At 41.6% G+C, this 19,783-nt stretch overlaps 1 protein-coding gene across 1 annotated transcript in view; it reads left to right on the forward strand.

The window, feature by feature from the left end:
- LOC134350876 (carcinoembryonic antigen-related cell adhesion molecule 5-like) overlaps positions 1-19,783 on the forward strand; it is a 42,176-nt gene that overhangs the window by 13,869 nt on the left and 8,524 nt on the right. Inside the window, exons 3-7 of the mRNA XM_063056667.1 lie at positions 3,040-3,318; positions 6,919-7,182; positions 8,929-9,195; positions 10,696-10,959; positions 17,914-18,189. Coding sequence (XP_062912737.1) covers positions 3,040-3,318; positions 6,919-7,182; positions 8,929-9,195; positions 10,696-10,959; positions 17,914-18,189 — 1,350 coding nt within the window. The remainder of the gene's footprint in view (positions 1-3,039; positions 3,319-6,918; positions 7,183-8,928; positions 9,196-10,695; positions 10,960-17,913; positions 18,190-19,783) is intronic.

Raw genomic sequence — 19,783 nt, forward strand, 5'->3', positions numbered from 1 at the left:
TTAAATTCGGCTGTTCAGTTCTTCTCCGTGGGTCATACAGACTGGCAGGCCAGCACAAGGGCAGAGGGATGACAATCCAGTTCTAACAATATATACAAAAACTCCATTGACGCCAATATGTTTCCAAAGCTTTCGCGGACTGTTCACACCAGTTGTTAAACTGCTAAGAAAATTTTCTCTAATATAGTTTGATAAATATTGGTATATTTTCAATTACTTTAACATTTTCTTTCAACAAGCCCTTCACCTCCAGTAACCCGCCGAGACAAACTGTAACTGGATTTAAGAGATGCATAACATACAGAAAATTTTGGAAATATTCAGCAGGCCGTGCGGTGTCTGTGGTGGGAACATCTGAGTCAGGCGTTTGGGAATGCTGACGCTTTATCAGAGATTGGAAAGATATAATGTTGTCTTTATGCTCCAATGTTCATCTGACTGTAAAATCTTATTTATGAATACATAGATATAGATGAGAGACGGCAAGTCTATTTTTTCTAGGAATTGTCATAGAGATAGGCACAACATTGCAAGCGGAGTGGTCTGACCAGTGAAATACTGGCCTATATTGAGCTTGAGTTTTCATCTAAATTACGTTAATGTGAATACCAAGAACCATCCTTAACATCATCGTAGAACTATCAGCCTAGAATTTATGATCCGGATCAACGAATTTATAACAATCTTTGTACGTAACCGAGGTCAGAGGACATTTTGAAATCAGTACGTAATTTTATTTTCTTAACCTTATATTTCTGCTGACATGTCGAGATGTATATTTTTTCAAACCATGCGTTATTCAGTCTGTGCAAATATCTTATGCTCAGGTCAATGCCTTCTGTTTATGCTTTACGACTATATGGCGAGAGGAATTGTACAAAACTCGCGAATAAATGCATTCACACGAAGTTAGAAATATATGTAGAGATGTTTCAGAAATAATAGTTTGCAGATGTGCTCTATGAGGATATACGGTATAATAGCCTATGTATTTAATTAAAAATTAAGAAATTAACCGTTTGGCGTGTGGCCAAGTGGTTAAGGCTTTCGTCTAGTGATTTGAAGGTCGCTAGCGAGCCTTGGCTGAGCAGCGTGTGTTTTCTTGAGCAAGGCACTTAACCACACATTGCTCTGCGACGACACCGGTGCCAAGATGTATGGGTCCTAATGCCCTTCCCTTGGACAACATCGGTGGCGTGGAGAGGGGAGACTTGCAGCATGGGCAACTGCTGGTCTTGCATACAACCTTGCCCAGGCCTGCACCCTGGAAACCTTCCAAGGCGCAAATCCGTGGTCTCATGAGACTAACGGATGCCTACAAAAAAATTAAGTGATACATCTCTTTTTTCTGTAGCCTTCCAAACGTCCGTCCATCTTTCAACAATTTTGCAATGTTCCGACGATAGCAACATAGGGAACAAGCCAGATACATTGACATGAAATTTCCTGAACATCTCTGACATCAACATTGAATCATATTTTTGATATATTGGTGATTGATGGTGTTAAATAGGGGAGTCAACAAGTTTGTCAGGATATTGTGGATGTAAGACTAATAGCAATATTTTTAGACAAATGTTGGAATATGGAGCAACAAAAATCTGCTATAGGAATTAATTGTGTCCATTTGAACTAGTGAGAAGATATAAATAGTCTATGTTGATCTAGAGCTTTGATCCGAAAATGTGACCATCTCTTTTTCCCACAAACACTGCTCCACCCGCTGACAACAAATGATCTGTTGGAAGACGAACATATAAAGAACATATTTCATTCATTGTATAGCATTGTCGGTCAATCGGGTAAATTCGATGGTCCGAATAGTCTCTAACGTTTTCTGCTGCCCTACGTTAAAACATTCCCGAGAGATGGTGCTCCCGGCAGTCAAGCAATGCACCATCAACCAAGGCAAGTCCTAAATTGTGGCGATAACTCATGTCCGAAATATTATGGAACAACTCTTCACAAGCAAGGCGGAAACTTAATGCACAATAGTTACCGCAGTGCCGTACCATGTGAAGGTTAATGGGCCAAGTTAGTTGTTGGTCATAAAACTGGATTATTAAGCATTATAATGTCACCTCTAGGATCAAGGAGACAGGGCCAGAGAGTAATTTAAGCGGCCTGTCCATTTACTGATTCAACTGTTTCGGAAATGTTATTATTATGCCTGCTTGAACCAGTTCCTCTGGAAGCACGTTCCACGTACTCACCGCTCTCTGTGTGAAGAAATTGCCCCTCGGGCCCCTTTTAAATATTCCGCCTATCAGCTTAAACGTGTGTTTACGAGTTAGAGTTTCCTTTCCCTGGAAAAGTGTATATTCTTTTACATTATCTATGTACACGATCTTCTTGAGCAACTGCAACATAACGTCCTCAGCATTTATACTTAGTGCCCTTTCTGATGAAGGCAAGAGTGCAAAACACCATCTGTAACATCTTATTGAACAGTGCCGTTTACTTTCATGGAGACTTGGACTTGGGCTCCTCGGCCGTCTCCATTGCGCAACAACTTCGTCTGGTTGGAAGAATGAAAAATGAATGTCACTTGTTACATACTCCCTAGCGAATTCTGGCATGCTCAGAACAGTACAATGCATTGCATGGAGACAATATTTGAACAATGAGACAACTTGTTATTTCCCTTTGAATATCCCAGCTAAGTACTCTGTACTTTCATAATATGTGGCCTGTAACAATAGCATATTTTCCCACATGTTCTATTTATATTGCTGGAAACAGCTCTGTTTTTAGCCAGCTTGTATAGTTAAACCTCTCAATGTTTGGTAGGAATATATGTTTATGACTGGCACGCAAATTCTCGTCCTCTATTGTTGCAAACACTTGAACAATATTTTCTTTATATAATGATGAGAAAGATCGCAGCAATACAATAAGTACCAAACAAACAAAGGTGTTTACGTTCCTCTTATAAGAAAATAGTAAAATCCGCTTTGCTTCCTATAATCAAACTATATTCCATGAAACAAAATCAACCAACAAGCTGGGATTTACGAAATTATGTGCTCTGTCTTGCAGTTCCCGTTTCGAAGCCTATAGTTGTAGCCAACTTTTCTGAGGTCTTGGAGGGGCATGGGATTCTCACACTGTTTTGCGAAGTCACTGGTGATTCACCCACGATTCGTTGGTTGAAAGACGGAGAATGGCTCCAATATCACGACAGAATGAACATTTCGGCGGATAATCTGACAGTAACAATTGCATCAGTCAATAGGTCCGATTCTGGAGGTTATCAGTGCGAGGGGTACAACTCCGTTAGTACGCAAACAAGTGATTTAAGAAATCTGACGGTTTTCTGTGAGTATAAATATCTTTCGATTCAATGGAAGAATTATATTGCATTTCCTTGCCATTCCTTTCCTCTTCTTCACTCCCCTTGCCTTTCCATACTTTACCTTCTATTCCATCCTCTTTATTCCCATTTCTCCCCTTCCCTCCTCATTCATTCTATCTTCTTCCCTTTCCTTCCTTTCTCTCCCATTCTCTTGTTTTTCCTCACTTCTGTTAACTTCCTCTTTCTTCGTTTCCCTTTTTACTCCGCTTTCCATCCCTCCCCTTTCCTTCCCTCCCCTGTTCTTCTCTCCTCTTTCCTTCTTTTCCAGTTTCTTTCCTTCCCCCCTTCTCTTCTGCTTACTTCCCATTACTTCCCTTTGTTTTCCTTCCCTTTCTCCCCTTCCTTATCTTCCCTTCCATTCCCTTCCATCCACTTCTCTCCCTGCTTTTAACTTCCATTCCTTTGTTTTTCCTTTCTCAATCTTTCCCTTTCATTTCCTTCCCTTCTGCTCTCTTCCATTTGATTTCCCTTCCCTTCCATCTCCTTTCTTCGCTTCCTTCCCGTACCTTCCCTACACTTCCTTCTCATCCATTCCCTTGCCTTTCTATCCCCTTCCTTCCACTTCCATTTCTGAATGTTTTCCCATCCCTTCCCTTTCCTTTTCTTCCATTCCCTTTTCTTCGCATCTGTTTCCTTCCCTTGTCTCCCCATCCATTCCATATTCTTCCCTTCCCTTCACTTCCATTCCTTTTTCTGTTCATACCTTTCTTTTCCTTCCATTTCTTCCCTTCCGTTCCCTTCTGTTCCCTTTCAATCTCTTTTGTTTCTCATCCCTTTCCTTCTGTTCCCCTTGTCTATCCTTCCCTTCCCTTCGCCACGTCCCTTTCCGCCCCTTGCTTTTCTTTCCCTACCTACCCTTCCTCGCCCTTCCCTTCTCTTCCATTTCCTTCTCTGCCTTCTCATCTCTTCCTTTCTCCTTCCTTTCCATTCATTCGCTTCCATTTTTGCTTCGTTTCTTCCCCCCACCCTCATCTCCTTTCCTTCCGTTTCCTTCTCGTACCTTCCTTACCCTTTCCCTCTCTTCCATACCCTTCCCTTTACTTCCTGTCTCTTCCATTCCCTTTACACTCATTTCCTTCCTCTTTCGTCGCTTCGCTTCCCTTCCTTTCCCACCATATCCATTCCATTTTCTTCCCTTCCCTTCACTGCCATTCCCTTTTCGTTCCTTCCCTTTCTTTCTCTGTCTCTACTCTTCCCTTTAATCCCCTTTGATCCATTTCTCTTTTCTTCTCTTCCCTTCCCATATTTTTCATTCCCTTCTATTTCCTTGCTTTCCATTCCTTTCCTTCCCTTACCTTGTTGCACCCCTTTCATAGAACATGGAACATAGAACATAGAATAATACAACACAGTACAGGCCCATCAGCCCACAATTTTGCGCCGACTCTCAAACCCTGCCTCCCATATAAGCCCCGACCTTAAATTCCTCCATGTACCTGTCTAATAGACTCTTAAACTTCACTAGTGTATCTGCCTCCACCACTGACTCAGGCAGTGCATTCCACGCACCAACGACACTCTGAGTAAAATACCTTCCTCAAATATCCCCCTTGATCTTCCCACCCCTTACCTTAAAACCATGTCCTCTTGTATTGAGCAGTGGTGGCCCGGGGAAGAGGGGCTGGATATCCACTCTATCTATTCCTCTTATTATCTTGTACACCTCTATCATGTCTCTTCTCATCCTCCTTCTCTCCAAAGAGGAAAGCCCTAGCTCCCTTAATCTCTGATCATAATTCTTATTCTCTAAACCAGGCAGCATCCTGGTAAATCTCCTCTGTACCCTTTCCAATGCTTCCACATCCTTCCTATAGTGAGGCGACCAGAGCTGGACACAGTACTCCAAGTGTGGCCTAACCAGAGTTTTATAGAGCTGCATCATTACATTGCGACTCTTAAACTCTATCCTTCGACTTATGAAAGCTAACGCCACATAATCTTTCTTAACTACTCTATCCACCTGTGGGGCAACTTTCAGGGATCTGTGGACATGTACCCCCATGTATCCACCCCCCCCCCCCCGCTCCTCCACACTACCAAGTATCCTGCCATTTATTTTGTCCTCTGCCTTGGAGTTTGTCCTTCCAAAGTGTACCACCTCACACTTCTCCGGGTTGAACTCCATCTGCCACTTCTCATCCCACTCCTGCATCCTATCAATGTCTCTCTGCAATCTTTGACAATCCTCTACACTATCTACAACACCACCGACCTTTGTGTCGTCTGCAAACTTACCAACCCACCCTTCTACCCCGACATCCAGGTTGTTAATAAAAATCACGAAAAGTAGAAGTCCCAGAACAGATCCTTGTGGGACACCACTAGTCACAATCCTCCAATCTGAATGTGCTCCCTCCACCATGACCCTCTGCTATCTGTAGGCAAGCCAATTCTGAATCCACCTGGCCAAACTTCCCTGGATCCCATGCCTTCTGACTTGCTGAATAAGCCTACCGTGTGGAACCTTGTAAAATGCCCTACTAAAATCCATATAGATCACATCCACTGCACTATCCTTACCAATATGCCTGGTCACCTCCTCTAAGAACTCTATCAGGCTTGTTAGACATGATCTGCCCTTCACAAAGCCATGCTGACTGTCCCTGATCAGACCATGATTCTCTAAATGCCGAGAGATTCTATCTCTAAGAATCTTTTCCAACAGCTTTCCCACCACAGACGTAAGGCTCACTGGTCTATAATTAACTTCCCTTCTCTTTCCTTTCCTTCCTTCACATTCTTCTACACTTTCCCACATACCTTTTGCCTCCCCTTCCCGTCCTTCCTTTCAATTTTCTTCGCTTTACATTCTTCTCCTTCTCTTCCCTTTCTTCTGCTTCCTATCCTTCAGTTCCCTTTCTTCCTTTCCCTTCATTTTCCTTCCCTGCCATTCCCTTCTCTCCCTTCTCGTTCCTTGCACTCTTTTTCTTTTGATCGCTGCATGCAAAATAAAACCGGTTAGATCACTCTTGTAATATTATGCGGAGTTTAATTATATTAAGAATGTGCGGGCTTTAGAGTTGGTGCAGAAGCGATCCAGCAGGATACTGCATGTTGTAATTACAACTGCTCTGTAATCCACAGATTCTTGTTAGCAATAAGGATAGATTATTTTTGTTGTTGTTCTGGAAATTTGGGACCGAACGGAGAACTGCCCGATGTTCATAAAGTTCATAATATTCGTTCATGCCGACCACGTGGACAGGTCTTGTATTAACTGTCCACATTGCAATCGCCTAGAGATGCGACAACAAAGTGTTACGTCTGAAGGAGCGGTGGTTTGTTGTCAGGGGTGCATTGATTTAAATCTTGCCCCTTGTGAATCTTTTCAACCTTAAAGATTTAAGCATTCACAGAGTCTTGAGAGAGACTGATGCTTATCTTGGAGGAACAGCTTCTTCTGAACCTGCAAAAACGTAGGAACGGAGTCTACAAACATTAGTTACACTAACAACGAAACTAATATCTATGTGGAATATTGAGAAATCTAGTAAACTGAATCATAACTTTGCCAAAGTTAAAGGTTTCCAATACTGTCAATGGAAAACTTTGCTGTTTTATAGATGGACCAGAGAATATGAATTTATCCGTAAAACCAATGGATGAAGATATTACACTGGGAACAAATGTCACCTTCGAGTGCTCTGCACAGTCCATTCCGCATCCCGAGTTCGAGTGGTTCTTTAACGGTGAAACGTTGGATCACAGGGGGCCAAAACTAGATCTGGTAGACGTTCGCCGAAATAACAGTGGCAATTATACATGCCATGTCTATAACAATATGACGGGCTATTACATGAGGTCAACAAGGACACTGAACCTGATAGGTAAGGTTATGTACCAGTTCAGTAATAATATGTGAACAAATATCCAAAAAGAAAACAAAGTGAACAAGGTTGTAAACTCTTTTTCCTAGGGGTATGGAAATCCAAAACTGAGGGGAGCTGGAGGATGGTGGGACATGAGTTCAATTTATAGGCTTCGAGTAGGAGGGGATTTTCTTTTTAATATGGAAGTGAGATTAACATGAATGTAATTTTCTTTACCCACAAAAAGTGGTGAGTATAAGGAATAAGTTGCATCGAAGAGGGTGGTCAATAAAAGGGAATCATTTAAGAAGCAATTCGATGGTGCATTGAAGGACGGTACTGACGTTATTGTGGTTGGTGTGGATTAGCTCCGCTGAAGGCACCGTTGTCTGTGTGTATTGCACCGTGTCTCTCTGCTTCTAACTCCAAATTGCTGTAAAGTGTAGAGAAAAGTGGGAGAGAAATGAAGTCGATTCGGTTGATTTAATTTCCATATTGCATTGGGCAGATACAAGGCCTTGGACCCAGCACATCGATACAGCCAATTAATTCCCCAGATATGGTAGCCCAATGTACTAGTACCCGGTGAATCAATTGTTGGTACAAACATTTATTTAGTATTCAGAGGTTATTTGGCTCCACCATCTTCGCAGACTTTTCGTTTCCATCTCGACAAATCTTCTGTCACCCCTCTTTCCCAAAGAAAATTAACGTTTGATTTCTCACTAAACAGCGTAAAGACTAATCTCTAATTTCCCTTTTCCCCTTTAAAGTACCGGAACGAGTTGTTACATGCAATCTATGCTCTCCTTCACAGGAAATAATCGTCATCCAGGTGACTCGTGGCCTCCTCTGTGAATGCAACAGAAGAGAATATATCTCTGATCATTATCTTTCGCCTTAGATCAGGCTCACTTGTAGTCATTATTGGTAGCCCCATTGTAGTCCCGCCATATCTTTCACTGAAGGCGACTCTACAAACTAACATTCTTGCAGAAAATGTTATCATTTGCCCCAGCAGTTTCATGTTACCCCAGCATGTGGATTTCTTCGAGACTTTTCACATCGTTGGCCTAAATTCACGATTGAAAGTTATCATGACTATCCGTATGCATATTGTTGATATCATTCTTTCTAACATTGCAATACAGCATCACATAAATCAGAATATATTGTGAAAATCAAACACTAGGACACTTTGACTATTATTTCTCTAATTTTAACATGTTTTACATTTCTTAAAACGTTCCGCAGGCTTCTCAAGTAAATGCATTACGCATTATCATAAAGAATGGCATGAACATCCATTACTCGAACATCCATTAATGCGTCCCTCCATCATAATTTCCCATCCACTTTTCTTTCTCTCCTTTTATCTCCTTCTCTGCCCTTCGCCTCCCTCTGATGATCACCCCTTTTCTTTCTTCCATGGTCTTCTGTCCATTCCTGTTATATACCCGCTTCTTCAGCCCTGTATCTCTTTCACCAATCAATTCCCCAGCTCTTTACTTCACCACCTACCCTCCCGGTTTCTCCTTGTGTTTCTTCCTTTCCCCCGACGCCCCATCTTTTAAATCTACCCCTCGTCTGCTTTTTTTTCTCCAACTCTGCGGAAGGGTCTCGGCGTGAAAAGTCGACTGTATTCTTTTCCATAGAGGCCGCCTGGTCTGCTGAGTTCCTCCAGCATTTTCTGTGTGTTGCTTGAATTTCCAGCATCCGCAGATTTTCTGTTGGAAAGCAACGAGTGTCTTTTTTATCTTCCAGAGCCAATCTCGAAGCCATTAATTACCACGGATGTTTCACACCCTGTCGAACATAATGACACAGTGACGTTGACTTGTAAAGTTACCGGGGATGTGAAGCGCATTGAGTGGATTCTGCCCGACGGCATTGCCTTGATAAATGCATCACTTGACAGTGTGAATTTGACTATATCATCAATCGATAGATCATATTCCGGTGCATACTCGTGCCAGGCATGGGGTGTTGTTAACAATGAAACAAGCGAACCTTTTTCAGTGAAAGTGTCTTGTAAGTACAAGCTAATATAATGGTTGTTGTTTTGAAATATTGGTGTGTGTACTCAATATGCTGATTAAGCACCCGCATTATGCTACCATTATTCGACCCGCAAATGATTAAGGCTTGGTTGGAAAGACCGATGTGCCATTGCAATGCTGTATGCCATGAAAAACAGAGTGCAAATTTATGCGGTAGCTGTTTAATCGCGCAGGACTGTCTCTTGAAACAGAGATCGCTGTCTCTAGGGGATAGAACTTCAAGTTAAATGATTGCAGGTTTAGCGGTGTGGAGGCGATAGGATCAATAATGGGCCAGAGGGGACGTCTGGAAATCAGTGTATAAAGAGTCAAAAGCTGTTCAGAACTGATCCACGAGCCAGGATATGGAACTATCATGCTGTTCATATTTTGCCTAAGAAGTCGCTATGGATAAACGGCTGCTTTCTATCTTGGAACCCTATTTGACCTGTTAGAGGATTTTATTCGTTGTGGAACATCCCTGAATTTGAGAGTTCGTGCCATTACATCAGTAGAAGTTTAATTGTTTTGTACTGCAGGGTCAGGATGGAATTTAGATGGAGCTTTACAGCGAACTCAGCCAGGTATCAACATTAATGTTTCACGCGTTCATCTTTTTGATATGTCACCTATTGATGGAGGGCATGACATTGAGAACATGAAGGTCCCTTGAAATAACAAAAGGAAGTAAATACTCCAAAAGGCAATGTTTTCCCGGATGCATATTCATTAATAATCTGCATTAAATGTTCGTCATGGAAAGGAATTCAGATGGTGCATTTTTGGGGTTGACACGTAACTTTGACATTGAGTTAGACTCTTGAATATCCAAGAACTTCTAGTCACGACAAAGTCGTTTTGCATTTATTTGTATAATGAAAACAATATCAAAATGCCTGCATGTTTTCAAGTGGCTTTAGAATTGTTTTAATTGCAATACTGATTTTACGCAGTTCCGACTTTACGACAAAATATGTATTGAACAACAATTTCGTTTGAGATTCAAAAGGCATCTATAAGGGCGTTGCCTGATTGAGAGGGCATATGCCATGAATAGAGGTTTGACAACTAGGATTGTTTACTCTGCAGTGGCAGAGGTTGAGGTCAGACTAGATAAAAGAATAATAATATATGAGAGGCATCCAGTATACACCAGTTTAATCTCCTCTACACAAACATTGAAGATGAGAGGGAAAAGCTCAAAGGAGATGTGTGGGCATTTTTTTTTTTTTTGGTACGCTTTAGGTACCTGGAATTCGCTGCCATGGGTGGTGATCTACTAAGATACAATAGGGACGTTCAGCATAGGTACATGGATATGCAGAGAATTGAGGAATATAGACAACGTGCGGCAGAAGATTTTAATTTAATTAGGTTTCATTAGCTTAATTATTTCAGTACAACATTTGTGGACTGAAAGGCCCGTTCCTGTACAGAAATATTATAATAGTCTATGCTTTCTTACATGTAACTGTGCATTACATTATTTTAGATGGACCGGATGCAATTAAAATTACGTCTAAAGATGAAGAAGAAACATACACTGTCGAATCAAATCTCACGCTCAACTGTACTGCGGATTCAGTTCCACCCGCGGAATTTGAGTGGCAGCTAAATGGAAAAAGTCTTGAAATGAAAACACAGGAGCTTGTTATTATCAATATGACCAAACATGACTTCGGAAATTATACCTGTCGTGCATATAACAACATCACTAAAATATACGTCACGACAACAAAAGTAATAGTTGCAAACGGTAAGAAATTATCTCTTTATCAATCAAGTATGAAACGGCATTATTCATTTGTCAGGATTCTCAAACGAGTGACACTGCATGTTTGAACTGTGACTCTAATAACCGTTGATAAAATTACAGTTCACAGAATGTGATAAAAATGCACAGAGCATTAGCAGCATCATAGATCAGTGTAAGTACACACACACACACACACACACACACACACATAAAATAGCAGCTAGCAATGCACACAATGTGCTGGAGGAACTCAGCCGACAAGTCAACATCTATGGAAAAGAGTACAGTCAACGTTTCGGGCCGAGACCCCTCATCAGAACTCCTCATCTTTTTTTTTCTCCGGTATTGATGAAGGTTCTCACAGAGACAGAGTCGTCGAACAGTACAGCACAGAAACGAGAACTTGGGCATACCAGGTCTGCGCTGAACTATTAGACTGCCCAGCTCCTCGAACTGCAGCTGCAATATCGTCCTCATTATCCGGCCCTTCTCTGTATCTATTCAAATTTCTCTTAAACACTGGAGAGGAGACAGAGGATGATGCTGGATATCAGCAATAGAAGCACTGATGGAAAATTTTATCAGATGGGAATATTTCCTAACAGGAAGGATGAGATGGATAAACTCGTCAGGTGTGGAATGCGCTGCCAGCAACGGTGGTAGAGGTGGACACAATAGGGTTTTTTTAGAGACTCTTAAAGAGGTACATTGAGCTTAGAAAAAAAAAATACAGGGCAATGAGGTAGGGAAATTCCACGGAATTTCTACGTTAGGTTACATTGTCGGCACAACATTGTGGGCCGAAAGGCCTGCAATGTGCTGTAGATTTCTGTGTTCTATGTTCTATATTCTAGGTCTGGATAAATAAGTAGGAATTAGAAGGGTTATCAAAATAGAGAAACGGTGAAATCATATAAGGATTTTTTTTTTTTTTACGAACAGGGGATGCCAGATGTTTGAAAGAAGTGATACAGAGAAGAAAATTTCCTCATTTTTAAAAAGTCTGGATTTATATTCAAAGTTTGAACTTGCAGTTTGCAGTTTCATTGTGGAAGCAGGATTAAGTTGGTGTTTTCTTTCTTGACATGTATCTTGATGATGTGTCAGAGGTTTTATTTGGTGCCTGTATTTCATGATTCATTCATAGACAAAATTTGTAACATGTTTGTGCATCCCAGGGAGACCCCGATTTTGTTATGACTTCTGTATGTATGCGCGTGAAAGTTTGTTTGTGTGTGTTTGTGCGTGTGTGTGTGTGTGTGTGTGTGCGTGTGTGTTGTATCTGTGGTGTATATATCTGTGAGTGTGTGCGCGTCCTGCAACATATACCTCATACACTAGAACAGCAGCAACAGATTATTCAGCTAAAGATGCTGCGTGGAACCTGTAAAACTAGTGATCAAATACCATCTAAACAAACCCATCAGCCAATCTATAAAATTTGCACGTTCCTTCATTTCTTGCACATTCATATGCCTGGCCAATTATCCTGTGTATGGCTTTATCACATGCGCCAACAGTACTACCACAGCAATGGATTAAATGTGTAAAATCTTGCCCAACATATCTTACAGAGACAGAGTCGTCGAATAGTAAAGCAGAGAAAACGAGACCTTGGACAGATCTAGTCTGTGCTGAGCTATTAGTCTGCCTGGCTCATCGAACTGCACCTGCAATATAGCCCTGCAGATCCGGCCCATTTTTGTATCTATCGAAATTTATCTTAAATACTGATATCGAACCCGCATCCACAACTTACGCAGCTTGATTTGTCCATACTCTCAGCACTTTTTGAGTGAAGATGTCTCGCCTCATGTTCTCCTTAAATATTTCTGCATTAACTTCTCACCTTTCACCTTTCACCATCTGTAGCTCTTCTCTCACCTAAGAGCCTGCTTGCCTTTGCCGTACCTACAACTCTCATAATTATATTCCCCACATTCTCCTGCGCTTTAGGGAAGAAAGTCCAAATCTATTCAATATTTTCCTATAACTCTGGTCCTCAAATCCTGGCAACATCATTGTAAATTTTCTTTGCACTCTTTCAATTTCCTTAACATTGCTTTGATTTCTGAAGTGTGCCAAACGCTCTCCTTATGACATTATCTCCATGTGACGCCACTCACAAGGAATTACAGACTCTTCTCGTATTCTGAGAATCCTCTGCTCTGCCATACTCCTCAGTGCCTAGCAGCTCAGCGTGATTTATTGGTGCATTTATTTATTTGTTTGTTTGTTTAATTAATTATTTGTTTATTCATTCATTTATTTATTCAATTATTACTTTACTTAGAACATAGGACAATACAGCACAGAGGCTTTGTGGGCCCTTCGCCCACAATATTCTATGGAACCAGCTAAAATGTAAACCAAAAAAATCCAGATACTATATGCTCCAATAGACCAACAGAATATCTATATCCCTCCATCTTCCACATATTAATATGCCTATCCAAACGTCTCTTAAAACATCTAATGTAGTTGCCTCTTTCACACTACCAGGCAGCACATTCCAGGCATCTACCATTTTCTGTTCAAAAAAATATATCCCTCACATCCCCTTTGAACCTATCAGCTCTGGTATTAGACTGAAAATATACCCTCTGTCTACTCTGTCCATGGTTGCCATAATCTTATAAACATCTATCAGATCTCCTCTCAGCCTCTGTCGCTCCAAAAAAAAACAGCAGAATTTTGCCTAGCCTCTCATAACAGTACTTGCCCTCTAAACCAGGCAGCATCTAGTTAAACCGCCTCTGATCTCAGTCCAAAGCCTCAACAACCTTCCTATAGTGGGGCGACCAGAAATGTCCGCAATACTCCAGATGTGACATAACCAGTTTTATAAAGATGCAAAATAACCTCTTGACTTTAAAACTCAATACCTCTTCTAATAAAACGAAGAATTCCATATGGCTTCATAACTACCTTACCGATCGATGTAGCCACTTTAATGGAGCAATGAACTTTGACCTCAAGATCTCTCTGCACTGCAGAACTGTTAAAGGTATTATCGATAACAGCTGCCTCGTTGCATTTGCCCTACCAAGTGAAACACCTCACATGTAGAGGCATTGATGGACTTTCTTGACCATGATATCCAGGTGGTTAGACAAAAGCAACAAATTAATGATGTTCACTCCTCGGGTCTTGGAAATCTCAAGTTTAAAAGGAGATTTGCTGAGCAAAATTTTTTACACTGGCAGTAGTGAGAGATAGAACGTGTTATCAAGGGTAGCGGTGGAGGCGGTAAGATCGAGGTTTTTAAGGCACTGTTAAGCTGTTAATTGCCAGGACGGATATGGACATTTCCATGCAAAAGTGATCAGTTGAGCTTAGAATTTAATTATTTGCTTAATCAGTTCTGCACTATAACATGGGCTGAAACGGCTATTCCTCTGTTGTGCTGCCTATAACGCATTATAGAATGCGGATAGAGGGGAAGCCTTTTAGGACCAAGATTAGGAAAAACTTCTTCACACAGAGAGTGGTGAATCTGTGGAATTCTCTGCCACAGGAAACTGTTGAGGCCAGTTCATTGGCTATATTTAAGAGGGAGTTAGATATGGCCCTTGTGGCTACGGGGGTCAGGGGGTATGGAGGGAAGGCTGGGGCAGGGTTCTGAGTTGGATGATCAGCCATGATCATAATAAATGGCGGTGCAGGTTCGAAGGGCCGAATGGCCTACTCCTGCACCTATTTTCTATGTTTCTATGTTTCTATAACTGAACCTATGCCTTTGTTGCAACGTCGCCGGAAAATGAATGGCAAGAAAATGAGTCATATAATAAAATGTGCTGAATTACTCATTAGATTTACGTTCCATATTACTATATGTTCACAGAGGAAAATTGTCCTCATTTGTCTGGATGATGTTTTAGCAATATTTTCGAACCTCACCAGCTGGATGTCATGAATTGCTCACTGACTTCTGTAATCGTTTGTTGTATATGTTGTTTTGCATGTGTTTGCCTGAACCACTTCATCTAGGCCTCTGCAGATTTTCCGTCTGGGTTTCCGTCTTTTTGTTCTCTGTACTCATGAGTAAGTCTCTGCCTCCCAAGAAGAGAAGCTTCTCTCTGGTTTTGTGTAGAAACAGTTGCATTCCAAGCAGTTTGTTCCCAGAACAGCTCATAGCTAAGTTTGGTACAATGATGTCGGCCAATACTCAGTCTCATTCTCTCCAGTTATTTTCAGTTACATCTGTACCTTGTTTGTGAATATGAGCAACAATTTCCCAGCACGTTGCCAAAATCTTTGCTGAAATCTAACTTGGGAAATTTGCCTCCTCTGTCCAATCTAGTGTTGCTTGCCAGGTACTTGCAGTTGCCATGGCCATTTCCAGCTGTTTCTTTTTGCTTTGTTTAGGTAACAACTTCTATGACTAAGTTTCCAGTTGGAAAACGAATGTTACTGCTAAATTAAGAGAATCTTATACATTTGAATTTCAACCATATCAGGCTGTGCAGTCTCCAAATAACGGTAAACAAAAGAGCAAGATAATCTTATTAAGTGAACTTCAGTATTTAGCTTTTGTGTCTTTAGGTATAAGGATCTGCTTGATAGAATTTCTGATCTGATCTGAAGGAGAACTTAAGTTAAATTTACACTCATATAAACGCCTCTCTGGACAGAGAAGACAGTTTTACTAATTTAGATTTTAGCAAAGATTTAGGCAATGTGCCCCGCCAGCAGCTTACACTAAAATTCCATGAATTCTTTGAGCTTGACTTTATAGAAACAGATCCTTCCAGCATGCAAGCCCAAACTCCCTGTGTCTAGCACATATCGCTATACACCGTTTCTCTCTCTGTGGTTGCGTTGTAACTCTACCTGTCTGTACAGTTTCCTCTAGCACGTCGTTCCCACGATCCCGTGTTAAAAAACAATCCGCATTGATGTCAATTAATTTTTCCCTCCTCACCTGTCAAAGAAAGCACAGCAGTGCCTCTACTGAGAAGTTTGCTGAGATTTGGCCTGTCATCTAAAACTTTGACAAGCATCTATAGATGTGCGTTGGAGAGTATATTAATGGGTTGCATCACGACCTGGTATGCAGACAACAATCTGTTTGAACGGAGAAGCCTACAAAACTTAAAGAGTACAGCCCAGACTATCACAGGCAAAGCCCTCCTCACTTTTGAGTAAATCTATAAGAGGAGCAGTTGCAGGAAAACACTATCCAACATCATGGAGCTCCACCAACCAGGCCCATTCCAACATAACTTATCAACAACAGCAAAACAAAAGCGATTCCATGCTATTCAAAAGAGCTATTAAAACGTTATCGAAACGGACTGGTGGAATACTGGAAAATACTACCCTGCTCTAAAGAGCAATTTTCAGCTAAAATCAGTGCCCCTTTCAATGTGTGTGATCACCATAAAATAGTAAATGATTTAGAAAGTCCTTCGAGTTTAAATGACTGTGATCGTGATATGCAGACATGGCTGAATACAAGGGAATGAAGGTTTATATTCAAGCATAAAGCGCCTCATTAGAGAATGACGTGGAATTCGTTTCCACTTGTTTGTTATCTTTAAAGGTTCGTGTATACTTATTTTGGAGCCATGACTTTCTGCGTATAAACAGATCTAAGTATTGTGTTTTAGTTTTAATTATTTCTTGAATTATATTGTCACTAAAATGGCGTTAACGTTATTTATTGATATCACTACATTTCACTTTGGTGACATCGCTCCTATAATGAGTTCCACCTGCCGACCCTTCTTTCTTTCGCCATCGCCACATTGAGATATTTAGAATTAAGGTACAGTTGCATTAAGCAACGATATAACAGGTCACACTAATATAGGAAGGAGGTGCTTAAATTGGAAAGACTACAAAAAAAAAAGATTCATACTGAAGTTACAAGACCTAGAGAATTTGATTTAGAGGAACTTGCTAGCCAGGTTAGATCTTTGTTCCTTAGAATGTAGGAAAAAATGACGCTAGGTCAGATAAGCCATGAGAATTACGAAAGGAATAGTTAAGATGCATAGCAACAGGCTTTTCCAGTGGCAAATTAGGCCAAAAATAGGCGGCAAAGGCTCACTATGCGACGATAAAGATTGAAAAGGAGCCAGAGGAACTAATTCTTCTCACGGAGAGGGGGCGGGGGGGGGATATATATGGTATGGACTGTAAGAAAAAGTGGTTAAGGCACTTTTAATATACTATCGTTTCAAAAGCACTTGGATAGCTGCATAGAGTTGCAAGGCATAGAATCATGTGAGCCAAAATTGAGACCAGGTGGCTAAACACACTGCTTGCAATGAGGTATTCTCTCTCTCTCTCTCTCTCTCTCTCTCTCTCTCTCTCTCTCTCTCTCTCTCTCTCTCTCCTCTCTCTCCCTCTCCCCCTCCCTCCCCGTCCGCTCCCTTTCCCCTCCCCCTCCCTCTTCCCCTCCCTCTCTCTCCCTATCTCTCTCCCTCTCCCTCTCCCTATCTCTCTCCCTCTCTCTCTCTCTCTCTCTCTCTCTCTCTCTCTCTCTCTCTCTCTCTCTCTATCTCTCTCTCTATCTCTCTTTCTCGTGAATCTTTGTCATTTTCACTGTCGGAAGTGAAGGGAACAGCCGAGTCACTGAATATATTAAATTCAACGTCTTGGGGCATGTAAGTTACAAAGAGTAGATAACCGGGTCTCAGCCGAGACCCAATGTGACAACAGAACTAGTTATCCATTCCGATATTGCTTATATTCTGGGGAAATCCATTTCACTTCGATTTAAATTTATTTCAAAAGATGTAAATATGTCTTAGAAAAATAGAGGTTTCAGCCAAGATGATGAGTCCCTGTATCAGATTGCTTATTTGCTCAAGCGTCCATCATCTAGGATCTATTGTGTATCTAACGCGTCACCGTTCGTCGCTCCATCTATTCACAGCAACATTAACTCTATAGCTTAATCAAATTCGCTAAAATTCTGATTTGGTTTTCTGTTTCTTTCCCAAGGCATTTCCGTACCCCAAATCACATCCAGTTCCCAGGAACCGATTGAGTACAACACAACCGTGACCCTCACCTGTGACGTGTCTGGTCAGCCAGTTTCCATTCGATGGAACAAAAACGAGCATGCTCTCCCCGAAACCAAGAACACAATACTCTCAGAGAGAAATAAAACCTTAACGATAACAGAAGTGAAGAGAAATGACGCGGGGAACTACTCCTGTGAGGCGGTGGGTCAGAGCGAATGGAAAGAGAGCAAGCTGTTCCAGCTAATAGTTTACTGTAAGTTCCGAGTAATCGGCTATTAGAGTTGTGTGTTCTGTTCTTACTGTGGGTCACCCTGATCCAAGGGTAAACAAGGTCGCATTGCTAAACAATGAACGGACTTGTTGGGCGCGGTTTTCATTTCTATTGAAGCTAGTCTGAACAATCTTTCTGGCGGTCGGAGTAAGCATTTGAGGCTTATTGAAAGGCGCCTGCAACATATTGATATTGATTGTAGGATTCTTAACATCACGGCCGTCGTCCCGAAACAAGTCTTCCTATCCCAGACCAATAAAAATCAATGTTAAAAGCGTCCCGAGATATGCTGCGATAATTAAACCGTATAAACGACATAACACAACGTTTCTGTTTCAAGATTTTCCCCATTGTTGGGCTGATGTTTGCAGGTGCTTTTCCCTCTCTCTGTCTCAGACGCATCACTGTTCGTCTCACATGCTTCGCTTCAATTGTCGTATGATAATTACTGTACACAGTCCGGAGTTACGGAGTGCGCATGGTAAGGCCGCAATGTGACCTCTGGATCATGGGCTTGTGGTCAATTCCTGCCACCGCAATCTGCCCTACTCGTTATTATCAAAGTTTCTTCCCCTCTTCCCATGTTACATGGCGGTTATCTGCCTCACTCTATGATATCTGGGCACCGGCTGATGCCCTTCTGTTCTATTAGGCCCTTAAATGTGACATCTCTGCGTGACTTTCTGTCCATAACAAGTACCGACACGCTCATTGATTTCTGCTGCCATTTCTCCCTGTCAACAAATTGCCACATACTTTTCCTTCATAGAGAAACTGTTTTACATTCTGCCTTTCATTCCAGCAAATATTACTTCTTTTTAAGGGATTAAACCCTACTGGGGCTTAGGCCACCAAAGGCAGCTCCCAGAGACTCTCTGTCCTGGGCCGAAGGTTGATCAGCCCTGTGGCGTCCGCTTCACATGAATTCATACGTCGCCTAGTCCAAGACCCTTCCTATCCGACGGTTGAAGTATTTGGAGCTTCAGTCGCCCTTACCGTAGCACTGGGTTTTTTACAGGATGAGGTTGCTAGTTCCTTGCACAACTCTCCTACTTTTGCAGTCGGGTTTTGCTAGCGTCTCTGGCTGAGTTTTACAGATTTTTTTGCAAGAATAAAGAAATTCCAGTCACTGCACTGGGTCTCTGATTACTGGGGCGTCTGCTGGCAACATTCCGGGTTATCCAATGTGCGGCAAATAAATAGTATAGATAACAGAAGACGCATTTATTGCTGAAAAGACAGAGTACCTTTCAATTAATTGTGAACTGATTAGTTAGTTATGTTTAAACTGCGTTGTTGTTTAGATTGTTTTACTCTTTATTTTTATAGATCGGGGTGTTTACTTAGTTCAAATGATGCTGAAGGGGTGGGGGAGGAATATAACCTTAAACGCAAAATTCTCTGCAGATGCTGGGGTCAAAGCAACACTCACGACACTCTGGAGGAACTCAGCAGGTCGGGCAGCATCCGTGGAAACGATCAATCAACGTTTTGGGTTTCGGATACCTCTTGCCACCTGCCACATGCAAAAATTCTATTCCCTATTGCCAGTTCCCCCATCTCCGCCGCATCTGCT

This window comes from Mobula hypostoma, chromosome 8, assembly GCF_963921235.1.
Source record: "Mobula hypostoma chromosome 8, sMobHyp1.1, whole genome shotgun sequence".
NCBI lineage: Eukaryota > Metazoa > Chordata > Chondrichthyes > Myliobatiformes > Myliobatidae > Mobula > Mobula hypostoma.